We start from the raw sequence: 24,681 nt of genomic DNA, 5'->3' as shown, positions 1-24,681 counted from the left end.
ATGCATTAACTTGCTCGGCGTGTGGCGCCCCCGCGTGCCGTGGGCCACGCGGTGCAGGCCACGGGTGGCAGCGTGAAGTGGAGCGAAACAATACAACCCGCCCCTTCTCAGTAGTCACCCAGGACCCCCGTGCAGCATCCAGATCCCCTCTGCACCCAGATCCCCTCTGCACCCAGATCCTCTCTGCACCCAGATCCCCTCTGCACCTAGATCCCCTCTACACCCAGATCCCCTCTGCACCCAGATCCTCTCTGCACCCAGATCCCCTCTGCACCTAGATCCCCTCTGCATCCAGATCCCCTCTGTATCTAGATCACCTTTGTATCCAGACCCCCTGCATCCAGATCCCCCTGCACCCGGATCCCCTCTGCATCCAGAACCCCTCTGCACCCAGATCCCCTCTGCACCCAGACCCCCTCTGCACCTAACATAGCAGTAGCGCTTTCGGCACTTGCTGTAGAGGTACGTCGGAGTTGAAATCCACCGCTTGACATTGCTCGTTTAAGATCCCCGTGGTGCTATTCGGAAGCGGAGGCCATTGTGTGCAATTGCCGTGGTCCAAATTTGCCATTTTGCACAAAAATTGCAGCACAAATTACTTATTTAGAATACACACGCAGTAGCCATCATCACACCCCCTACTGCGAAAACTTGTCAGGACCCTCCTGATTAACGAGACTTGCTGGGTAATCAAGCAAAATAATATTGGTAATGCAAAAAGGATAATATAACATAATGGTCTGTCTCCTGGTTACATAATGTACGTAAATGAATCATGAAGCAAGGGTGATTGCCTTCCCAGCAAACATAAAACATCGGCCCAAAGTTGGCACAAAATTGGCCCAACATTGGCACAAAGTTAGTCCATCATTGCAGGTGTACTAGGTTAGCACCACAAATAGCGACGTGTCTCACATTACCGCGGCTGGGTCTCCGGCAGTCTGACGTCTTTGGCTAAGCCAGGTGAGAGCCTTGTGAGGTTCACAACCTCCGTCTTGCATCACCGGATCCGGAGCGTCACAGCGAAACGTGTCGCTCTCTCTTGCGCGCGCCCGTTCGCGTCAGATCCCAAAAAGCTAAGCAAGGGTTTGAGCTTGGATATCGTTCGGATGGACCACCACCATGCGTGTTCAGGTCAGGTCGCCGTAAGCCTGCGGGGATTCATGGCGGCCGGCAGAGTGGGCAGAGCAAAAAATCTATTGTTGCACTGCACTTCTATGCTCCCCGCACCGGCCAGCATGGTGAAGTACGATCAACCCGCCCGACCTGTGCGGCGCGGGGAAGCCCCCATCCAGCAGTGGATTGGCAGACGCGCCCTGTGCGTGGGCGCGTGCTCTAGGAGCTGTGGGAGCGACATGGTGGGGGAAGGGGGGCTCTGTGCCGGGAACCAGCAGCGTTTAATGCGGCGGCGTTGTGGTGGTGTCCCGACAGGTGACGGCGCTACGGCGGATCGCCAAGCCGGTGTCCGGCAAGGTGAGCCGGCGTCTTCACGTGCTGGGCGACTCCGGGGTGGACGTCTCGGCCACCACGGGCTCCTCCGACCAGGACGCCGCCGCCACCGCCGCCACCGCCGCCACCGCGCCGTCGCGGGGCCGTGTGCTCAGCGCGCGGCAGCAAACGGCCATCGCCAGCGCAGCCTCCGCCACGGCGAGGTGAGCGCTGGGCGGCGGGTACCGAACTCGCGGGGCGGTCCCTCCCCTTCGGTAGTGACCCTGACTACCAGCCTAGACACGTGCGTAGTGAGTCGTTGGCGTAAAATTCACGTGTACGTGTGGCATGCCGGACCTGCGATCCAGAGGTCGCCGGGTCGATTCTGTCTTCCGAAAATGAGAAACTCGCTTCATCCCTTGGTTATATGCGGGCGGCCTACACCAGGCTGCCGAGCCGTGCTGCGTCATTCGCGTCATGAACCGGCAACGGCGCTTGTTCCATCCCTCGCCCCCCGTGTGTCCCCCGTGTACCCCTCCCCCCCCCGTGCGCCTCGCCTGCAGCAGGAAGAAGCACTTGCGCAAGGGCGTGAGCAGTTATTCGTCACGCTCAGCGCGCGTCAAGTGGCAGGCTCTGGAGCGGCGCATCACCGACGTCGTCATGCGCAAGATGACCATCACCAACATGGAGGCCGACATGAACCGGCTGCTCAAGGTGAGTGGCGGGTCTGGCAGAACATTTTCAGATGGTGATAGTCTGGGAAGTGAAATTAAACATGTTTATCAGTTACTCCCGTGATGCATGGTATTTTAATAGTTTGAATTGCTTGGTCAGTTTCAACGCTTGTCCTGTTTGATTTGGTTTTGGCATTCAGTGCCCTGTTGATTTGTACATCATTGTAACCGTTCAATAGGGCCTAAGACCCATCATATCTCAGAGCCTGGATAATAATAATGTAAACTTGTAACGTACTGCCACCGAAACATTATCCGCTCAATCGCTCGCATAGAGAGAGAGGCTGACTCCGAGGCCCCAGGAGGAACCACAGACGAGGGGGAAAGAATGAAGCCAGGCAGTAAACCCTGTGCCAACAATTGCTCAAGCTCTGCAGTCCCATATATATTCGGACGTTTTCAGCCAGTTACTGGTAGTGCTCAGATGAGCGACTCACTGTGCATAAAGCAGGTGCTCTAGGCTGCTGCAGAGGGAAAGGTCGTAGACGTCAGTGGGCGGCATTCCCCGCCTTCGCCAACCCGCACTGGTGAGGTATGGCGAAATGACCTCCACGGGTTGACAAACGGGCCGTGCGTGTTCATCTCGGGAAGGGGGGGGGGCTAGTGTTCCCCCGTTTGTACGGAAGAGCCACGTAGGCGGCGGTGTAATACGTTGGTGCCCCTCGCCCCCACTCCCATCCCTTGCCCCCACAGCAACGCGAGGAGCTGACGCGGCAGTGGGACCGGCTGAGCCGGCGACGCGATCGGCTGCTCGAGGCCGGCCCCGAGGACGCGCAGATGCTGGCGACGTTGGGCGAGGACCTGGAGAACCTGACGGCGAACATCGACTACATCAACGAGAGCATCTCGGACTGCCAGGCCAACATCATGCAGATGGAGGAGGCCAAGGTGCGGCTTCTGAGCGGCGACGGTGGCCCTCGCGGCACACACGCACCCGCACGCACCCGCACGCCCCCGCACGCACCCGCACGTACCCGCACGCACCTGCACGCACGCGCGCATGCGTGCACGCGCGGACACACGCATGGGCGGGACGCGCATGTGAACGCCTCCGTCGTGTGGTTGGCGCCCAGGAGGACGAGAGCGAGAACACGAACACGGTCGCCATCATCAGCTCGTGCTCGCTCACAGAGGCGCGGTACCTGCTGGAGCACTTCCTCTCCATCACCATCAGCAAGGTCGGTGCCTCCACGTCCTCTCCTACCTCTTCACGCTCATCTCACTCTACTCCCCTCCGTACATTCTCCAGCAGATATGACCCCAGCAGGTATAATCTGTGCAGATACGACCCCTCTCCCACTCCTCCCACTTGAGCTGATTAGCCCTCCGGCCACCCGCGCCCCGCCAGGGCTTGCTGGCGGCGCAGAACGAGTCTCAGGTGAAGGTGCTGGAAGGGAAGCTGAAGCAGACTGAGATCAACAGCTTCACGCAGAGCCAGCTGCTCTTTCACATGCTCAAGGAGAAGGCCGAGGTGAACCCCGAGCTGGAGGCGCTCCTGGGGAACGCGCTGCAAGGTGCCCACTCACACACGCGGACACAGCGACGCGGATCCCCCCACCCCCCCCACCCCCCCCCCGTGTCAGCACAGCACGCGAGAGGGGGGTGGTGTGGGCTGGAAAAAACCGGGCCCGGCCGCCTCTGCCTCCCTGCTGCCGGCATTTATACGCCATGCCCCGAAGGCTGAGTTGACTTCGGGGAGACCTAGAGCAGGTTCATATAATCACCACTGGTGTTAGCCGCGGCTGATAATTGCACCCAGGTCACCGAGTTTGTAGTGGTCCACGAACCACTGCACCACTGCTCTTCACGTGCACATGCCCACACGCACGCGCACACACAAAACGCATTCACACACCCGCGAGCAATCAAGGGTGCAGCCGTGGTTCCAGTCCAGCGGGGATCAGGGCTGGCGATGCCGCGTGCGCCGTCCGTGGTGGAGGTCACGTGGCCCCGGGGACATGCGGGCGCCGCCGCTGTGCCGAGACGACGGCGCCGGCGCGGTGACCCTGGGTGCACTCGGCCTCTGCCTCGGTTCGACGGTGCTGGGTTGCGTGGACCGCGCTACCGATTCGGACGGAAGGCTGCCCGTCCCCAAACCCTTCTCACCGCGTTCCGAATTTCGAAGCAAAAATTTCAGTGCGATTCATTTCCTCAGATTTCATGAAGCGGTCTGATTAACGTTGAATCTCGGAGTGTGGTAAGAGAGTTGAAAAATTGTCAGGGGACCGTCGCTTAAATCCGTAGCTCGACGCAGCGGAGCGTGGATTGGAGAACTCACAGCCGTGGAGTTGTGTGTGCGTTTGTGTTGCTTGGCTTGGTTTACACCCAATACTCAGACGGCCCAATGTTATTTTCATTCCCATAATTCCATGGTGATATTATGAAGCCGTGCGTTAAATGTCCCACAGTCCCAGCCCTGCGTCGACGCTAATGTCACGGCGATAAATCACTTTGCATGCAGCGCATTGCGAAGGACGTGCAAGTCACAGGCAGGTGCTCGCATTAACCCTGCGTGGCGAGCCAACAAGAGTCTCCCACGCGGGGGGAGCCTCTTGCGCGCTAGCGAGCCTCCCACGCGGGGAACTTCGCGGTGGTGTCGCCCCGCTGACGGCACCCTCGTTGCCTGCGGGGTTCACAAATCACCCGCTGCTCCCTGCCAGGACGTGGGTGACACCGGAGAGCCGAGCCACCCAAACTCGCTCCGTGGGGGAAACCACGTTCACGTTGCTGCGCGAGATTATGAGAAAGAAATCTCGACTCCCGCGGTGCCGACGCCGTCGCTACCCCTGATGTCACTGTTTGTAAACTCCGTGCGTGGACGACTGCGGTTTTTGTACGCCAGTCGTGCGTGTGCACAGACGCTGCGGGCTCTGCCTGCCGCGTGCGTGCCCTGTCTAGCTAGTCGTCACGTAATTCTGCATAAAGACGAATTGTGCACGCGATTTACGAAAATTCACGATAATCCACATTCGGGCTAACGGAGCAAACGGGACGGAACACGCGAGGTGGACAGTGCAAACCATGCAATCGATACGGACAATAGAGTGGATAGAGACAATACCGATGAGACTCGTGTCGCCCAGGAGAGAGTGCAACTCGAACAGCATCGGGACGAAGGTCATCGTTGAATCGCTGCTCCGCATCGTGACGGATCTTGTAGCATCGCTGTGGGGGGGGGCGGGTCAATCGATTCACGCCTGCCCTGTTGCCAAGGGATTCATTTCAGACGTGTGTCTGGGTCTCTGACCCGGAAAATATATCCACGCCCGGCACACCACGTTTGGTGTACCTCTAACTTTGGCTGTGGCTACGCCTGGTCGCGTACTACCTACTCCAGTCTACCAGCACGCAGTGGTGACACTCGTGCCTCGTGGCAAGTAGTGCCCGGGCTCGATTCCCGACTCGGGCGCCTGTGCTGCGTGGGTTTTTTCTGCGTTCTCCAGTTTCCTCCTGTAGCTAAACAAAGCGTACAATGTAACTGGTATTGGCCAGACATAAAAATGCTCAAATAACCTGCAGATTACTTAATTGAGATTACACACAGCACCATCACCCCCTACTGCGAAATACTTGGCAGGACTCTCCTGAAAAAAGAGTCTTGAGACTCGATGGAGCTTTCCTGGGTAAATGATTCGCATGACTCAGGATGTGCGGCGGCGGTGAGGGTTGCGCGCGTGCGGCTCTGCGGAGCGTGGTGGTGGTGCGCATGCTCTGGGCTCGGTGTGGGTGACGCTTGGGAGCTGGGTTGGCGCCCTGTGTGACGTCGTTTGTGGCTGTATGAAGGTGGCGGCTCGGTGTGAGCTGCTGCGGCTGCTGCTGATTGGTCGTTTGCCTCCCCGTCCTCCCCCAAGCACCTGCGCCAATCAAAGTGCACAGACACACTCTGAGACGGCGTCGTAATGCGGAGTGCTGTGACGGAGAGCCTCGTCGAAATCTTTAAAATAACACGTTCTCACGAACGATTTGAACTGGTATTGGCCTGCTCGGAGCACAAGGTGCGAGTTCATATCTGTTCCGTTAGAAAAGGGCTGGGGGAGCAGCCTCGGGGTGCGTGGAGAAACACATGTCGTGAAGCGGTCGACCAATAGTTGCGGACGCTCCTGGTGTCTTTCCCATTGGCTCCTGTCCTCCAGGCTCCTGGAGCGCCAGCTTGCAGCGTGCAGTGCCGTGCGGTCCGATTGGTGCGTGAGCTTGCATCCAGTGTGCGGTGTTGTGCAATCTGAACGTTGCGTGGGCTTGCATTGCAGTACTGTGCGATGTGATTGGCGTGCGAGCTTTCGTCTCGGCGTGCAGTGCAATGTGATTTGAGCGTGTGCTTGTCCCCCCCGTGTGTTCCTGTCACACAGAGCTGCGTAACTTAGAATTGGGTAAGTAAGGCGGCGCTCTTGTGTAACAGAGCTGCGACACGGACGGCATGGCTGCATGTGGCAACTCCGCTTGACTGCGTCGCCGCTGCCCCCCCATGGGGGTTGGGGGGCGGGGGGGCGCTGTCTCGTCGTCCTCCCGCGTCGAAAGCACAACTCCACCGCTCGAGGAAGTGGCGACCCTTTCAAAGGACGATTCTCATCTTAGAGATGAGTTCTTGGGCTAGGCGTCCGGGATGCCCGACTCGAGTTCCAAAATTTGTTCGTGGAAAAATACACTTCTGTGTTTGGTGGACGTGGTGGTAACGCTCGTGTCTCGATTCCCCAGTCAGGTGCCTCTCTGCGTGGGTTTCCTCCAGGTTTTCTGGATTCCTCCCAGAGCTAAAAAACCCCATGTATAATGTAACTGATATTGGCCAAAACATCCCAATGCTAAAATATCACCTCCAGATTCATAAATCAACATCGCCCCCTACTGCGAAAACTTGGCAGGACCCTCTTAAAATTGAGTGGAGACTAAGCGAGGCTCAGAATGAGATTATGTATTTATACTGGAGTCATCTGATTAGCCATGAATATCTTTTTCACAGATATCCAGTCATCCAGGAGGCTTTCCTAGGTAAACAAGCGAAATAATAACCCTTATTGTTATACTGAGCATGTCATGATGGCACTCGATCGACATCACCGTGATGACATCACTGCCGCGTGATTTAATGCAGCGTTATGGCAAAGGCATCACTTAGGGCGGTATGACGGAAGCTCTGGACCGTGGCTTTAAAGGGTTTTTTTTCTATTCATTAACAAAGTTTGGAACGTTGTGGGAGAGACGACGCGTGGCACGGGCACGCGTCCACAGGGCAGCACGAGCCCCTTGGCTTCGCCGCCCGTCTAGATTTGTGTTTAATCGCAGCGAGCGGCTCGCGGTGGTCGCCCTGGGTTAGACCGCGTGTTGATCGCTCCTTCACTCAAGCTGTGGCCACGCAGGAGTTGTGAGGTGAGGAGACCGGAGCAGCGATTCAACTCCGGAAGCCGGGCGGCGGTGGCTACGCCGCACGCGGCCTGTAACCCAGTGCTGTGGAGGCGAGGGTTCGTGGATCACACGAATGTTGTGATACGCCCTTCCTGTGAGCATCAAGGAGGAGCCACACTCTTGCTCGCCTTGATGAGATAGAGGGTTGTCCCCCCCGCCTCGCGTGCGTAGGTATTTTTCCGGGCGCTCTGGCAACCTGCCCACATGAAAACACTCACGAATTGGCCAATAACACCTTAATATATAGAAAAGCGCAGACCTTGAGGACAGGAAATTTGGCTGCTGCTCATCGGCTGGCTGCCTTTCCTGCTCGTCTGCGGTTCCTCCTTGCGCCTCGAGTCGTCGTCTCTCTACGAGAGTGACCGAACGCAGCGGCGGTAGTGGCGGCAGCAGCTCAGTCTTACCAGTTGACATTATTATCATGACTAACGTGCCCACGGTAGCGTGTGCCGAAAGCTTGAGAGAGGAACTGTTCGACACGCGGGCCGGCCAGGAGGGCCGCACTTGGACAACGAGCGGCCTGCGAAAGCCTCCGGCGTGAGATTGACGAAGCTTTACCGACGGGGGAGTTGTGCTCGACCTGGGAGGACCCGAGACCGCGCCCCTCCACGCTCGTGCAACCATAACCCCGCTAAGCGGCGAGTGAGTGCGCACGGAGATGGGGGGACTCCAACCGTACCTGCCACCCCCCTACCCCCACAACACCCTGTGGCTGATGCACGCAGGTGAGCGTGCAGGTGGAGCAGCGTTGCCAACTCCGTAAAGCGGATAGTCGCCAAGCGAACCTCAGCACGTGGTGAGACGTCGCCATGTAGAACCTGTAATGTTACCGTCACGAGAGAATGTGCCGAGTATTACTCACGGTGCACCAATACGGGATCCTGAACGTGAACCTGGGATCGCCCCTAAATCTGCATTGTGTCCTCGTCCTAGAAAGTCGCTGGCTTTGTCACCAGATGCTTTGACGACATTTTGCCACTTGGAAAACCGAAAAGGTCACTGGATTTGGCGACAAAATCGCCGAGTTGGCAATGCTCATTTACGACCTTGTAAATGCTTCGCCTGCACCGCACCAAATGCAGGGTAGATTCTGCGTTTGTTTTGGGGGTCAGGTTTCGGGTTGGAGGCCCCCCACCATGTGCGTGAGCTGAACGTGCGTAACTTTGCCTGATGTACTCACCTGCATGATGCACAGCCCAGGGGTCCACCCTGGGGGTTCGGCTGCTGCTGCTGCTGCTGTGGCATCGGCGTATCTGTAACCCGACTGAGGACACCTATGAGACGAAAATAACTGTCTCGCAAGCACGCAGACGCGCACACACACGCACGTGCACTCACATCAAGCGTTCAAGCATGGGAATGCCTCGTGAGGCTGTACACTGTCCTCCCTGTTCCGGCTGTCCTGTCCAACCCCACAGTAACACATCCTCCTCTCAGCTAACCCAGTGGGCAGCCCTCTTCCTCTACCCTGGCTCTCTACCAGGCCGTGCTGCCCAAGTGAACGTCTCTCTCTTAACGATGCAATCCGATGCCGTCGGCACACTGTAAATTCTTGAATCGGAATTCTCCGCAGGGCCGTCCGACTTCGAGGGAGCACTGCCCGACCGTGGTCACGTACGGGTTTGTGTAATTCGGTTAAAGATAGACGAGCCGTGTGTGCGCGCCGCATCGCTTACCGCACACACGGGCAGAGAGGGGGGCTCGCACCGGCTCCTGCAAGTGGGGGTTCCTCGCTGGTTCGGCGATGGCACGCGACGCCGGCGCTCGCGCGGTTATTATCGTGTTTATGCCAGCGCTGGCGAGGTCCCAGATTCGCCCGTAAATCTCCACATTCAGGGCTGTCGCAGGCTATGATCGCTCGCCGCATGCATAATAGCCGTGCTTGCCGCAGCGTAGCGTAAAGGTCTGCAAAGCCCAATTTATAGTTTGATGGTCACCGGGCAGAGCAAGAGGAGGGGGGCCTCACCGTTTATCGCCTTCTCTTTGCCCGGCTCCCGTCCTGGACCCACGATGCGATGCCCACTTCGTGAAAGACCTGCTCGCGTTGCGGGATGCCTCTCTGCACAGCCAGTGCAGCGCTGCTGCGAAGGGGGAAATCGGATGGGGGGGACCCCGCTTGATTGCTTGCGCCAGGGCCAAGTCTGATTGATCTGACCTCCTAGCAGCGGCGAGGGCCAACTGCTGTGCAGGACGCGCACTTTAGTGCAGCTCCGGGCACGGTGCCGAACCGCGTTTCCCGGCGAGCATGGAGTCTGGTTCAGGGTAGAGCGCAAAGCAGGATAGACGTGTCGTTGAGGAAGCGTGCGGCGAAGGCAGTGCAGCCAACGGGGCCCGGCGGCAGTGCTTTCTCGTGGGAATGATGGCGCCGCGCCGGCGCCGCGATCCGCTTGACGCGTCGCCCACTCCACTCCCCCCCCCAACCGTGCGGTTGTGTCGGCTGCAGATGCGGAGGACAGCAGCGAGGACGAGTTGGTGCATCCCACCGCGGGCATGGCTGTGTGAGCACCATACCGCACCGCACACTCTCACTCTAAACCACCACGGCGAGGGCACAGAACCAACGATCCACAGGCCGGGCACAGCCCAAGAGTCGATTTCGTGTGGGCCTGCAGCCACGCGAGGCGTACCACTTAGAAATGGCCCACAAACGATACGAGTCTGTCACCGCAGGCGTCCTAGCCGTGCTCGCGGGGTACTGGAGGGGAATATTTTTTACCTGGCAACAGCGCTGTTTCTCATTTGTGTGTGCTCAGTCACCTGTAGAGCCAAGGCCCAGCGGTGGCCAGCACCACGCCCAGCCCCCTTTGTCTCCTTAGTGCTGATCTTTAAACACCCCATCAGGTACTCATTTGAGGCTGAGTTGACCTAGGTGAGGCCCAGGACCAGTTCAGATAATCTCTACTGATGTTGGCCTTGAGCGGGAATCGAACCCGGGTCGCCGGGCTCGTAGCGCAACGCGCTAACCGCTACACTACGGTCTTAGACACACACTCGCACACGCAGCTGGTGTAAATTTCTAAATAAACACAATGCTCGCGGAAATAATGCGGCTCGCGTTGCTGAAGTGGCGCTGATCATTGTCCACTCTGCCGCTGGCTTTGCCGCATGCGACGGTGGGCGCTGCTGTGCACCGCTGCAGACTGCAGGGCTTGGAGACGTCCAAAGGCAGCGCTCCGGGCGAGGGCAAACCCAGAGACAAGGTACATAGCAAACACGTAATGACCACGTACTTGAACGTTGGACCGTACCCCACCGTGCCAGTCGGTGATAATCGGCGAAGGGGCGGTGCGTGCCTCGGACTGGTTCAGATGTTAACGGTCGCCGCTGGCTTTAGTCGCGGAGGGGAATTGAACTCAGGTCGCCGGGTTCATTGCGTAATGTGCCAACCACGACGCAACCGCTCCACGCTGGTGAATATAATTTAATGTAACGCAGAGTTGTGGGAGAAACGTTAAATCAGCCAGCAGCAAGGGACGTGCCGAACGGAGCCGCACGAAGGCTAGGCAGTGACGCGGCCCAGCAGTGGCGCGTTCGCCGCTCATTGGTAGGGGTGACCAGGCCAAGACTATCAACCTGCTGCATTTGAGAAGTCGTTTAAAAAGTAGCCGGCGGCGGCAGCAGTAGGATTCCGGCAGCGGTGACGACCCCGCGCTCTGACCTCATCGTCGCCCGACCGCTCTCACATTTAATTTGCCGAACGTCAGAGCCTTAACATTCGTCGCACCCCCCCCACTCCGCGGGGCTGCGTGGCTTAGGCTCGGCGGCGGGCGGCCACGCAGAAGGACATGCTGTACGCGGGCAGCGAGTGCCCCGCGCCGTCGCCCGCCCCAGACGCGGCGGTGGCGCCGGGAGGGACGGGCGTGGCGGCGGCGCGGACCGGCAGCGGCGGCGCCCTCGCGCTGCTCCTGCCCGTGGCGGAGCTGCAGGAGAACGGGGGCGAGCGGGAGCCGCGTGGCCCGCACGTGGCTAGCCCCTCCAACAACGTCGGCACCGCGTGGGAGCCCTCGTGCCAGTCCCCGCGACAGGGGAACGGCCAGTGAGTAGCGGACTGGCCGATCGCACCATTGACACTGACTCAACTCGCTCACTACAGACTCCGCTCACTGCAGCCACAACTCGCTCACTACGGACAAACTCACTACAGACTCAACTCTCAACAGATTCAACTCGCTCGCTCCGCGCCACCTCTCCGGCTGTTCCACCGCGCCGCACCAACTCTCCCAAGGTCATCACTAAAGCTCGGGGCACATGCCCCTATGTGTGTGTGTTGTCTTTGTGCGCGTGTTGTCTGTGTGTTCTCTGTATGCGCGTGTTGTCTGTGCGCACGTCGCCACCCGAGTTAGTTGGAGAAAGTGTTGGCGCCGCCACCTGTGTGGGCTTTAAATCCATCGGGATACTGACAGATCCCTGATGCGGCGGCACTGGCGGCGACTCATTGCGAGAGAATCGGAGCCGTTGGTTCACGTGGCAGGCGGGCGCGTTAAGCGACGTGTTTAACTGGCATCGGCGTGGCGCCGATGATGGACGCGCATTCCGGAGGAGAAGAAGCGAACGCGTTCTCCGTGTAATCGGTCGTTCCTCGCACGTCTCATACCGTAGACAGCGCCAGGCCCCAGCCCTGGCGCGAGAACGGCCTTGGCGTGACCACGGGGGTTGGGCTCATGGGCCCGGGCGACCCGCTCCGCACCTGCACCGTGATCGCGCGACATTACTTTATAACTCTCGTCGTCGTCGCCGCGAAGCCTGGACAATGAGTGCTGCCTTTATGACCGCCACGTGTTTCCTGTTGCGAGCGAGAAACAAGGGTGAAATTATTCTCTCAACCGTCATGGGTGAATCCTCCATTGCTGGCCGTGCTGTCCGATAGAGCGGCCGCAGTGATGGCCTGTATGGGCAGTGTGTGTGGTGAGTGTGTGTGGTGAGTGTGTGTGGTGAGTGTGTGTGGTGAGTGTCTATGGTGAGTGTGTATCGTATGTGTGTGTGTATACGTGGCGTTTCACAGTGGAGCAGTGTAAGGGAAGAAGCAGGAAGGGAAGTGTTGTGACCTGCAGTGTGGTGGGTTGGTGAATAGGTGAGTGGGTGAGTAGGTGAGTGAGTGAGTGGGTGGATGGGTGGGTGAGTGAGTTGTGGATGGGTGGGTGAGTGAGTTGTGGGTGGATGAGTGGATGACTCGGTGGGTGGATGAGTGGGTGGTGTTGTGACTCGCAGCGTGGTGGGTGGGTAGTTGAGTGGTTGAGTGAGTGAGTAAGTGGGTGAGTAGGTGAGTGAGTGGGTGGGTGAATGAGTAAGGTGAGTGGGTGGATGGGTGGGTGAGTGAGTGAGTTGCGGGTGAATGGATGACTCAGTGGGTGGGTGAGTGGGTGGTGACTAGCGGCGTGGTGGGTGAACACAGTGTGGCGAGATGACACAGTCGGGTCCAGTAGAGCGAGACCTCTATACAGGTGGAGGAACCCACTGGGGGCGGGGGTGGGGGGGAAGTTGCATTGCTGGTTTCCGCTACCGGGCCGGCGCACACCGACACCGCCGCGGCACCGTCCAGGACGACGCAGCCCGACGCACAGACGGCTGCTGTCGATGAACACCGAGGCCGCGTACTGGGCACCCAGGTGGCCAACGCAGCGCTCGACGAGCGGTGCCCAATCAGAAAGTTGCGACGTTAAATGCAGGGTTCGGTAGGATTGGCTCAACTGACCATCCCTCGGGGGGGGGGGGGGGGTCAGTAAATTGAGTTACAGTGTTCCCCGTCTTAGGAATGTAGAATTTCCACCGTTGGGGTCTGCAAGGCTGTGAACAGCAGGTGAGCGGTGCTCGATCGAGCATGGACCACCGACGGGCGCCGTGTGGAGCCTCGCTCGTGAGAAAGCGGGGGACCGTAGCCACGGGAAGGTCTCCATGGAAGCGTCGCATTACAAGTACCGGGAGCGATGTCACGGCGTCGGTGCTCGCTGCTACAGAGCGCCCCACTGTGCTGTAGAACGACTATCGTCACAAGGAGTCCCTTCCTCCTGAAACACAGTTATAATGTACATGTTACACGAAGGCATTCGCCGCCAATATTACGATTCGTAATATTGTTAACGCCTTACGACGATGCTTCGTGGGATCTCCAGCGCAACGTGAGACAAAGTTGTCAAAAATGTTGCTTGGACTTTTGAACGTACCTCCCCCCCTCCTCCACCCCCGTTGGCTTTGCTGAAAAACAAAATCGATCGTCGCCGTTGGCCACGACGTGACAACTCAATTGGCTCTGCCGCTGAGTAGTGGAGGGATCTAGGGGAAACATTTTGATCATAACCTATGCGACGATCTGACACAAACAGAAACTCATTGTGAATCACACGTTACATAATTAGCTCACTGAAGAGCGTTCTCCGTCTGTGTTTTTACAAATGAACCGCTCCGCTGAGTGCCCTGATAGCGCGTCTGACCGCAGCTCTCGAGTCTACTTTATATCAACTCGGCTTCCCACCCCGTGTGGGGCGGCCGATGGCCACACAGCCCCCGGGGGCGCACCTACGGCACCTGGAGCCGTCGTGCGGCGCATTGGGCCGCGTCCGCCACCAACTTTCACCGGAGTCTTGAGCTCACTTTTAACTCCCCCGAGCGGGCCTTGCGTTGGGCGCTAGCCGCCAGAGGCATGGAGGCGACGGCGGAGGTGGAGCGGCGGTGGCGGCCTCCCCCATCGGCCGCGGCACCTGCAGACCCGGGAAGCCGTGGCCTCCTGGCGTGGGGTGGTTGGACAGGGGCGGCCGTGGCGTGCGGGACCCCCCCCGGGTGGAGGCCAGCGGCGGCGGCGGCCCTGGGGACCGGGCGGGAGGGGGTGGCCGTGGTGCGCTGCCACAGGTGTTGCCTCTCGTGCCTCTGCGCGGGAGCGTGCACCGCGTGGCTGTGCGCGACGGGACGCTGCGCCTCCTTGTCGCCCGCGGCGTGTGCGGTTATTAACGTCACCGCACGCTTTGGACTGCATTATAATTACGAGCAAATTACATTTACAGCCACACATTTCCCAATTACCAGCCCGTTCACCTTGGATGATTTGTAATTGCGGTCGTCAAAATGCGGTCCTGCTCGCAAATTAACCCGATAATCGCGGGCGCCCCACGATGCTTGAACGCTGCGATGTTCACGCACGTGACGCTTCCTCCGAGCCTGCGCGCAGCGTGGGAAGCATGGGTCCCTCTTCTTAGTCCAGCACCTGGGCCTCTCTCTGGCATCGCAGTCACACCGCCTGCACACCCATTTGCTATGCGACTGCCCGCGTGAGACACGGGTTCACATCGGGTGCTGGCTACCGCCGCTGCCGCCGCTGCCGGTGTTTAACTCCGCGTTGCCGCTCGCGTTTACTTGCCGCCGTGGTCAGGCAGCTACGGTGGCACTGGGACCTTGTGGAGCACGCGTGGAGCAGGGAGCACGGAGCAAGGTGCATGGTTGTGTGGGGGGCGGGGAGCGCAGGCGCATCTGCGTGCAGCATGCCTGGGGCCGCTTGCAGCGGGCGTTCGTCGCCGGGCAACAGCGGACGCCCGGCCGCCGAGGCGAGCGTGGTTCCCGCCCTCGGCGTCTGCGGACGCTAGTTCTGACGATACCCTCTTGTTGCGCGCAGCAGCAGAACGCCGTCGACCGGCTCGGAGAGGAGGAGCACCGAGCCGTCGCCGCTCCTCGGCAGGCGCAAGACGCTTGACAAGAACGCCGACCGAGCCAAGCGCGACCAGAAACAGTGAGTTACCATGAGGCGCCTGGTACCATGGGTGACCGGGTACGCTGGTGACCCGGTGCCCCGGTATCGGCTTCTAAGCCGCTAAATTATGCCAGCCTTGGGGAAGCAGCTCCACAGGGAGCGTGACAGTCAACGCGTGCGGGTATCGGCAAGGGGCGCCAGCTCGCGACGCTCTTCGAGTCCCGCGCTTATTGAGTTCGTGTTGTGCGTGTGCCCCTGTGTGCGTCGGGGGTCGGCGCAGGTCTGACTCGGGAACGTCGGAGGCGAGCATCACTCCGCCGCCGTCACCCCCGCCTCGTGCGCGCACCGACAAGAACGTCTTTTCACGGCTGACGAGCGCCCAGGCGCCGTCCTCGCCCGCGCACGACAAGTGAGTCGGCGCCACGCCCCGCACACGCGCACGCACACACCTCGCCGCCCTATGCCGTGGTGGAGTTAGAGTGGCCGGTGTCATAGTGACCTACTTCCCAGCTGGTACTCTGCTCTGCCACGTGTCCAGGTACCTCGGGACCCTCGTGCCCCAATGCCCTGGTGCCCCGGTGGCTCAGTACCCTGGTGACTCGGTACCACATTACCCCTGGTGTCCCGGTGTCCATCTCCAAGCCACTGAACTGCGTGAAACTCGGTGCGGCAACTGTACATAGCGTTGGGGTCAGCGTGTGTGGGGGTGGGAGGACTGGGTAGCAGCGTCAGCTCGCGAGGCTCCGTGTCCGTCCCCAACTGTTCGTGTCACCGCTGTGCGAGGCTGGCGTGTGACGAGGGCGACTTGTTGCCGCGGTGGTGCCAGCACGGCAAGAGATGTCGACGTCACGTGAGACGGAGCGCCGTTGTACTTGCCCGCCTTACCTCCCCACGGTCTGGGCCTTCCAGTTCTACTCGTGACTGTACCTATCTGTTGCGTCATGCTTTCCTCTCCCAGGTCAGATGACAGTGACTCTTCCTACCCAGAGTTCCGCAGGTATTGAGTTCTCTTCCCATCCTCTTTCTGGATTGGTGTTTTCGTGTTTATTCTGCCCCCCCTTCATTTCATTTCTCTCCCGCTCCAATCCACGTGTCACTTGGTGATTTACGCTGCCGCACGGCGCTCGCTGGGCTCCCACCGCCGCCGCTCCGCCCTCCTCCCCCCCCCCCCCCCTCTGTGGGGGGGGGGGGGCAACCTGGGCGCCACGTCACGTGTGACTCACCGTGTGTGCCGCGCGCATTAACGTGTTCATTTTTAATTTGCTCTGGGTGTCCTTGCATGGCTTTGTCGCTCGGGAGGGCGCGCCGCTCACCGCGGGGCCTGCGCTAACGCTGCAACGGGCGCTGCGATTTCACAACGCGAACCCGCCGACGAGAAACCGGTGGATCCGAGCACACGCCGATCCGGTTTCCCATCCCGGTCGACCTCTCAGGCCGAACCGCTTCTCGCGGCGTGGCCGCGCGTTGCAGTCGCCGCCGTGCCCTCTCTGGATCAATCGTAGAGCGCCCGAGGCGGAGCTCCGCTCAGATATCGGAGTAGTTGCCCAAGCGGTTGGCGCACGAGATGGTGAGATGGTGGGAGGTGGTCTCCCCCCCGGCCCCCCCCCGCCCCCCTGCCGCCACGAGGGCGGCCGGAGTCACGGCGCGCCGACGCGAGTGACGGCGCGTGCCATGCCGTGCCGCCAGGGGCGTCATCAACCCGTACAGCGGCGCCGGGCGTGGGAACCGCTCGCAAGCGCTGCAGTGCCTGCACGTGGCCGAGGGGCACACCAAGGCCGTGCTGTGCCTAGACGCTACCGACGACCTCCTCTTCACCGGCGCCAAGGGTGAGTGCGCTCCGTGCGGTCCGCGTGCGGCTCCACTCCGTCGCACGGTCTGTGTGCCACACAATGGCCTCCCTTTGCGACCGACATCACGCGACCTTTAACGTCCACTGTGAGCAAAGCAGACGGTGCGTAGTATCGTTTCGGTTATTACGCACTGCAGTAATAACCAGGGAGGCCGCTGGATGCCAACCACTCTAGCAAGCAGCGAACGTGCTACCTCTGGGCTAGGTCACCGAGTGACGTCACGTGCGCGTGTGTGCGCGGTGCAGACCGCACGTGCAAGGTGTGGAACCTGGTGACGGGTCAGGAGATCATGTCGCTGGGCGGCCACCCCAACAACGTGGTGTCCGTCAAGTACTGCGGCGACTCGGGCCTCGTGTTCACCGTCTCCATGTCGTACATCAAGGTGTGGGACATCCGCGACTCGGCCAAGTGCGTCCGCACGCTCACGTAAGTCCCCGCCGCGCCGAGCGTCGCCGCTCGCACTGGGCCGTACGTCCGCGGGCGCGCATCAGCCACTCCAACCTCCATGTGCCGTATGAATGTGTGGACGCACCTCTCTGTCGAAATGAGCGCAAGCCTCTCGTGTGAATCGCGTGACTCCTATGTGGTCACCTCCACTCGGAATCGCTCCCCTCTCCCCATCGCCCGCTGTGAAAAGACGCTGCTCCTCTGTGCACTAGCGTCGAGGCCCTGATGCAGCCTGCTCCCTGACTCATTGCTCCCGTTTCTCCGCTCCTTTTCCATCCTTGTCCTCCTATCTCCCACTCTTTTCTCTTTCCTCTTCCCATTCCTTTTTTCCCATACATTACATCCTTAACTCTGCCCTCCCCTTGCTTTGTCACGGGTACAACAGTTGCTAATGTATGAACAAAGTAAAAGGCCATCCCGGTAGCCTTAACAGGCTGTTGTGGAAAGTGCTGTTTGTATGCACCTATGAAGGCCAACACAGCATACGAGGGGGTGGGTGGCTGGTACCACACCCGGCTGCCTTTGTCTCCCCAGTGCTGATGGTTTTTACACACACCGTACCAGGCACTCATTTGAGTCCAACATCTGTGGCGAATAATGTCTGAACCGGTCCTGGGCCTCCCCTAGGTCAACTCAGCCTTAGATGAGCACCTGGGGTGGTGCGTAAACATCAGCGCGGGGGAGACGACGGTTCACCGTGCGAGGTGCCGGCCGGACAGCGGACTCTCGCGTCGCGCCAGCTTTACTCGGCTCTTTGTCTTTATACAACGGGTGTCCGCAGGTCATCGGGACAGGTCACCATGGGAGACCAGTGCGCCAGTGTGTCGAATCGCACGGTCACCTTCCCGGCCGGCGAGAGTCAGATCAACCAGATCATGCTCAGCCACAATGGCGCCTTCCTCTACGCCGCCGCGAGCAACTTTGTGCGCATGTGGGACCTCAACCGGTGAGCACGCACAAAGACAAAGATCCCCCCCCTTATAGCCTTTACAGACTTGTGAGGCAAGTGCTATCACTGAGCACCAACACACAAATAGTGCTGTTTGCGACAACAACAAATGCCATTTGCCACTAAGTTGCGGTGACGCTTGTTGCAGGCGAACACCTACACACACATACACGGATCCCCCCTATAGCCTTTACAGACTTTTGGGGCAAGTGCTCTTAGCGAAGCACCTCCACCCAAACATCCCCCCCTGTTTGCGACAACAACAAATGCCATTAACAGATTGTTGGGGCAAGTGCTGTTAGCGAGCGCCTACGAAGGCCAACGTGGCACGTGAGGGGGTGAGTGGCCAGCACCACGCCCGGCCGCCTTTGCCTCACGAGTGGCGATGTTTACACATACTCGCACACACGTGGGCTTATTTTATGGTAATGTATGATGATGATAGTAATATCAACTTGTGCCGCGCAACCGCTGCCACAGCGTTCGCTCGCTCGCTTAGAGAGAGAGGACTCGGAGACGCGAGAATGAACCACGGACGAGTGTGAAGGAAGCGACAGTCAGGCAGTTAGCCGGTGCCAAATTCCTCCCCCCCCCCACCCCAAGCTGTGCAGTCCTCTACAAGTGATGATACGTGTGGGAAGAAAAAGCAGAACGCCCAGAGAAAACACACCGTGCCGATTGGTGCGGGTTGGTGGGCGTGGGGGGGGGGAGCATAGACCTGGGAGTTTACTGCAGTCAAACATTGGGTTTTGCTGCTCTGTCCTATGCTGACGACTTAGCTCCACAGTGACCCACCAACACCTGGTTTACGCATATTGGTAGCCCTTTCTTGAACTATCCAGGCTCAATTCCCGACTTAGCTTCCGAGATCTGACGCAATCGTGTGACCGTGTGACTTCAACGCGTGGGGTGCGTGGTGGGGCTGCTTGGTAGGGACGACCATCTGAGGTAATCCTGATAGTGGCACCTCGATTCTTCATTGCTGGTGAGGAGGCGAAGGAGGTGCGGTTACGAGAGCGCCGGTCGCTGAGCGAGCGCGTGTTCCCACGTCGCCAGGTTCCAGTCGACGGGGAAGCTGAGCGGGCACACAGGCCCCGTCATGACCCTCACCGTGGACTATAACGCCGACAGCACGAGCAAAGTGATCACCGGCTCCAAGGACCACTACATCCGGGTAGGGCGCTCGCCACGCCAGTGACGTATAGTGCGGCGCTCGCTCGCCACGCTTGAGCATGTCGGTGTGCTTGTGACGTGGGAATCGTCGCGACGTGCTGCGTGTGCATGCAGTCACTCGCACGCAGCACGCGTGCGTGTGACCTACATCTCTGTGTGACCTACGTCTCTGTGTGACCTACGTCTCTGTGTGACCTACGTCTCTGTGTGACCTGCGTCTTTGTGTGCGGTCGCATACATACTCGCATACAGTGTGTGCGTGCATACTGTCGCATACACACGCACGCGTGAGCATTGCGTGTGGGTGTGCCGTCGTGTACATAAATACACGCGTACATGCTCGCTAACAGCGCTTGCCCCAACGGTCCGGTGAAGGCTCTATGGGCGATCTTTGTGCGTGCCCACCAGGTCTTCGAAGTGTCGGAGGGAGCGCTGGGCACGGTTGGGCCGACACGGAGCATGGAGCCGCCGCACTACGACGGAATCGAGTCGCTCGCCGTCATCGGGGACGTCCTCTTCAGCGGCTCCCGCGATAACGGAATCAAGAAGTGGGACCTCAACAAACAGGAGCTCCTGCAGGTGGGCGCTGCGGGCTTACACGGTGACGAGGCCGTCCGGCTCGGAGAAAGAGGCTCTCGAACCACAGACACAGGCCGGGCTATGACCATCGTGACAATGTGAACTGGTAACACGGCGCCGCCGAACGGAATCCGCTCGGCGCTCGCGTAGACAGAACGACTTGAGAGGCGCGAGGAGGAACCACGGTCGAGCGGGAAGGCAGCAGCCAGGCAGTGAGCCGGCCCTACCAACAATTACCCAAGCTCTGCGGTCCTTTATATATGAAGGTCTTAGCAGCCAATTAACGAGTGTTTACGTGTGGGAGGAAACTGGAGCACTTGAAGAAACCCACATGTGCAAGGGGGAAGCACTCTATCTTGCACAGACGGGACAGGTGGAATCCACACTTTTGCTGTACCGCCTTCGCCTGGCAAGCCAGTGTACGGCTCTTTCTCGATGCGCACGCAATATTCGTGTGTAATCCACCAACCCTCGCTGCTGCCTCCACACTGCTGGAGCACAAGGCCACACGTGTCACCACCACTGTTACTGTGGTGAGGGTTAGGGCAGGGCCTGTATGCATGGGGAGCAGCAGTGCAGTGGTTAGTACACTGTGCTACAAACCCGAGTTCGCTTCCCGCCCACGGCCAACACCAGCGACTTTTATCTGAACCGGTCCTGGGCCTCCTCAGCCTCAAATGAGTACCTCGTGCAGTGTATAAACATCGTCACTCGGGAGACAAAGGCGGCCGGGCGTGGAGCTGGCCACCCACTGCCTCGCGTGCCTAGTCTGTGTGCGTAGTCGCTCGCTCACAACGATTCCTGCTCCCCGTGCACATCCCATGCTTGGGGGTGGCGGGGTCGCGAGGAAGGCTCATAATGGCCGTGTCAGACACCGAGCCGCCATCGGGCGTTCGAGCCTGCGTCCCACGGCCCTCTCATGCGAGCAGCCGCATCAACGCCGCGCTGGGAGACCGGTCGTACTCCAAGGGGAGGCGACCGGGAGGCCAGGAGGTCAGTGCTGAGCCGACGCCACCGAGATCCTGGAGTTGCGTCGGGGCTCTGGCCGCCAGTGACAAGACAGGGCACTCACGTGTTGGGGGTCGGGGGTCGCCTTAAGGGAGATCACTCTCTCCGTGTTTGTGACGTCTCTGCAGCAAATCCCGAACGCACACAAGGACTGGGTGTGCGCGCTGGGTGCGGTGCCGGGCCAGCCGGTGCTGCTGAGCGCCTGCCGTGCCGGCGTGCTCAAGCTGTGGAACGTGGAACCGTTCGCGATGCGCGCCGAGCTGCGCGGCCACGACAGTCCCATCAATGCCATCTGCACCAACTCCTCCTCCATCTTCACCGCCTCCAAGTGAGCGCCATTCACCACACAGCTCACTGCACCGCACCGCTAACCGCACTACTCACCACACACCTAATCTATCTCTATAGCCATTTTACAATAGACTCAGGCTTTATTATTTCAGCTGGCAAGGCCCCATCGAGCCGAGCAGCTGTTACGAGAACGACCGTAGCCCAAGACCATCGGCATTGGCGTCAGTTACAGGACATCACGGTTTCATGGAGTTACAGAGATCCAGAGTTGCATAGAGATCCATAGTTACATAGACCTGGGCAGTGGTGGCAGCTTCCAGAAACTGCAAGATGGAGGGAATGAGCAAACTAACCAGAGCAACAAGAAGAAGCAAACTAACAACAAGTTATTTACACGAAACCCACGGTAGAACTCAACTGCAAGCAGGGTGAACAGTGAACAACGGTGATCACACACAAATCAACAGCGGTGTCAATAATCCCGTCACGGACGTCCACGTATACAAACCGACCGTGCGCGCACAGCCTCGGACGTAGCGGAGCTGGGCCGCAGCATCCACAGCGATATCGGTAGAGGCGGTCCTGCAGCATGGCGCCGACTCGCTCGCGGAGAGGAGGGGACCGTGGAACGTCGACGTTGGTCGTGAGGACAAGAAATGCATGGGGGGAAATCCTCGCTGGGTTGTTTTGTGCAACCGACCAGTCAGGGAAGTCCGCAGCAGACAGCAGTATCAGTAGATGGATCAGCGCACGCGTACGCGCTCACTCATGTCGCACCGCGCTGCGCAGGAGCTGTGGGGATATCGACTCACCTGCCCTTCCAGCAGTGGTGCAGACGTCGAGTGTGCAGGCGGGTGCAACTGCACAGGGGCCCACGAGCTGCAGAGGCCTAGGTTCTGGGTTCGGAAGTGAGTGGACGAGGGGCAGGGGGGATGGAGCCCATTTCTTTCTTGCACCAGGGGCCAGGCCAGCCACGCTACTGCCATCCCACCAGGCCCCCAATCACTCCTTCATGCCAGGCGGCCCCTGGCCCCCCACCCTGCCCTCCCGTGAGAGGCTCGCTTTGAGCGAGTGTGGAGTTGTGCCGCTGTGTTGTGACACGGGCCGTCTGTGCTCCACAGTGACCGCACGGTGCGGATGTGGAGAGCTCGCGTGGCGCTGGACTCCCACAGCAACGAGGGCGCAGACGCGGCAGAGGAGGGCGGCGGCAGCTAGAACCCCGCACGCATGCGTGTATGCACATACATACGCATGTGTACACATGCACGTTTACATGCATACGCTCACACACAAGTGGCCCAAGGGCTGAAAATGTCAAGCGACCAACAACAGAGCACTACGTGCACGCACGCACAGACTTGCGCACATACATACAAAGATCCCCCATATAGCCTTAACTATCTGTTGGGGAAAGTGCTTTTAGAGTACCTGTGAAGGCCGGCACAGCACGAGGGGGTGGGTGGCCAGCACCACGCCCAGCCGTCTTTGTCTTCCCAATGGCGATGTTTTCGTACCAAGTACTCATTTGAGACTGAGTCGACCTCGGGCAGGCCCAGAACTGTTTTAGATAATCATCACTGTTGTTGGCCGTGAGCGGAAATCTAACTCGGGTCGCCAGGCTTGTAACGCAGTGCACTCACGGTTCCGCTACTGCTCTCCACATGCACACTCGAGGCAAGTGATGTTGAGCACACAGGTACACTTAGCTATATACAGATGTATATGCATGCACACTCAAACATACAATAATGTGGACACACACACACGTTTATCAAGACACATTTACACAAGCACATCACCCTGGTACGAGCCACACCACTCCTTGCTCGCGTGGGGCGAGGTGGCCGGCTGGCACCGCCGGGCTCCGCAGTCCCGGGCGCCGCCACCGCCGTTGGCATCGATGGCGCAGAAGAAGCCGCGCCGGGAAAACTGGAAACCCCCTGCACTCTCTGCTGCTAACTCCGTGAGCCAGCCCGCAGAGCTACGCCCTGCGAGTCGTTACTACGCTTCCCATTTGCTGCTAAGTGACCCCGTGTCGCACCTGGTCCTGCAGAGCCACGTCCAGCGCTCGGGAGTGTCCTGCCAAGGTGTCCACGCGTGACGTCGTCGATCGGCCTTAGGGCTCGTCCGTCCCCACGAGCCCAGACACAGGTATCTCACTTGTCGGTGCCACCCGGGGTGGCAGAACTTTAGTGGTTTCAATTCCTTTGTGGCCATTAACAGTGAGTAAAAGTATTTGTTACACAACCCATCGGCCGCACGACCTTCCGGGGGTGCTGAAGTCACGCACTCCCAGAAGGCTGCGCAGCTTACCAAAGACTTCACTTGTATTGTCCGTTGGGAGTGAATTGGAAGGAACAGGGTTTTGCCACCTCAGGCAGACGAGACAAAAATTGTGAGCGCCCCGCTTGAACTGTGGTTTAACCCACAAACGACATTTCACCGTGCGTTTCGCTGCGTTTGAGTTGCGCACCGCCTTAGCGTTTGTTGTGCTGCAAGTTGTTTTTTGCGAGTTTGCATAGTTGCTGACACGCTTGTGCGGCCGGCATCGTGTCGCACCTGTTACACGCGCGGCCTTGCGCTCGTTGTGAACCGGCCAGTGTCCACCCCTCACCAGTGTCCACCCCCTGTCAGTGTTCACCTCTCACCAGTGTCCACCCCCTGTCAGTGTTCACCCCTCACCAGTGTCCACCCGCCCCCAGTGCACTGTTGGCATAGGAATTTCTAGGCCCTGCGCTTTCAGATGTCCGTGTGCCTGTGTAATCCAGGGCTTCATTTTCTCATGGCATTATTGTTTCGTGCCTGCCTACTGGATTAGGCAGGCACGTGACTCATAGCCAGAGCGAGAAGTAATATGCTGGATTTGATTTTGTTAATGAAATGAGCCCTGCTGCTGCACGGGTGCGAGCGTGGCAGCAGTTGTGTGTGGCAACTTGAATGTGTGAGCAGCGTGTGGAAGCTTTGTTTTATTTAAAAGGACCGTGTTCCCTCCGCTTCAGGTCTCCCGTGCTCCCTAGGTGTGTATTTATTTGAGGGTTCTAACGTAAACGATTGTGTAGCCGTTTGTTTTTAGTTGTAAATAATAATCCGCAGTCTGTTTAAAATAAATGTTGAGCTGCACCATGATGTGCTGTGTCACTGCGTGTCCTT

General features: G+C 59.2%; 1 protein-coding gene across 7 annotated transcripts in view; it reads left to right on the top strand.

Moving 5' to 3' along the window:
- The window catches only part of KIF21A (kinesin family member 21A), a 63,405-nt gene extending 38,748 nt beyond the window's left edge, over nucleotides 1-24,657 (top strand). Inside the window, exons 18-37 of one of the 7 annotated variants that reach the window (XM_076070696.1) lie at nucleotides 1,432-1,652; nucleotides 1,995-2,142; nucleotides 2,856-3,050; nucleotides 3,236-3,340; nucleotides 3,511-3,676; nucleotides 6,296-6,343; nucleotides 6,509-6,529; nucleotides 10,003-10,057; nucleotides 10,699-10,759; nucleotides 11,315-11,595; nucleotides 15,160-15,273; nucleotides 15,515-15,643; nucleotides 16,193-16,231; nucleotides 16,921-17,060; nucleotides 17,330-17,510; nucleotides 18,313-18,477; nucleotides 19,537-19,654; nucleotides 20,062-20,232; nucleotides 21,369-21,568; nucleotides 22,653-24,657. In XM_076070696.1, the coding sequence (XP_075926811.1) occupies nucleotides 1,432-1,652; nucleotides 1,995-2,142; nucleotides 2,856-3,050; nucleotides 3,236-3,340; nucleotides 3,511-3,676; nucleotides 6,296-6,343; nucleotides 6,509-6,529; nucleotides 10,003-10,057; nucleotides 10,699-10,759; nucleotides 11,315-11,595; nucleotides 15,160-15,273; nucleotides 15,515-15,643; nucleotides 16,193-16,231; nucleotides 16,921-17,060; nucleotides 17,330-17,510; nucleotides 18,313-18,477; nucleotides 19,537-19,654; nucleotides 20,062-20,232; nucleotides 21,369-21,568; nucleotides 22,653-22,746 (2,652 nt within the window). In that variant the 3' untranslated portion in view covers nucleotides 22,747-24,657. Of the gene's footprint in view, nucleotides 1-1,431; nucleotides 1,653-1,991; nucleotides 2,143-2,855; nucleotides 3,051-3,235; nucleotides 3,341-3,510; nucleotides 3,677-6,295; nucleotides 6,344-6,508; nucleotides 6,530-10,002; nucleotides 10,058-10,698; nucleotides 10,760-11,314; nucleotides 11,596-15,159; nucleotides 15,274-15,514; nucleotides 15,644-16,192; nucleotides 16,232-16,920; nucleotides 17,061-17,329; nucleotides 17,511-18,312; nucleotides 18,478-19,536; nucleotides 19,655-20,061; nucleotides 20,233-21,368; nucleotides 21,569-22,652 lie in introns of all 7 variants that reach the window. The other 6 variants (XM_076070697.1, XM_076070695.1, XM_032963511.2 and 3 more) reach the window with 6 other exon arrangements.
- Nucleotides 24,658-24,681: the final 24 nt, after the last annotated feature.

Source organism: Petromyzon marinus, chromosome 30 (genome assembly GCF_048934315.1).
Source record: "Petromyzon marinus isolate PM22_M1 ecotype Great Lakes invasive population chromosome 30, UKy_Petmar_22M1.pri1.0, whole genome shotgun sequence".
NCBI lineage: Eukaryota > Metazoa > Chordata > Hyperoartia > Petromyzontiformes > Petromyzontidae > Petromyzon > Petromyzon marinus.
The sequence above is the reverse complement of the archived record's forward strand: the minus strand, read 5'-3'. Positions and strand labels throughout refer to the sequence as shown.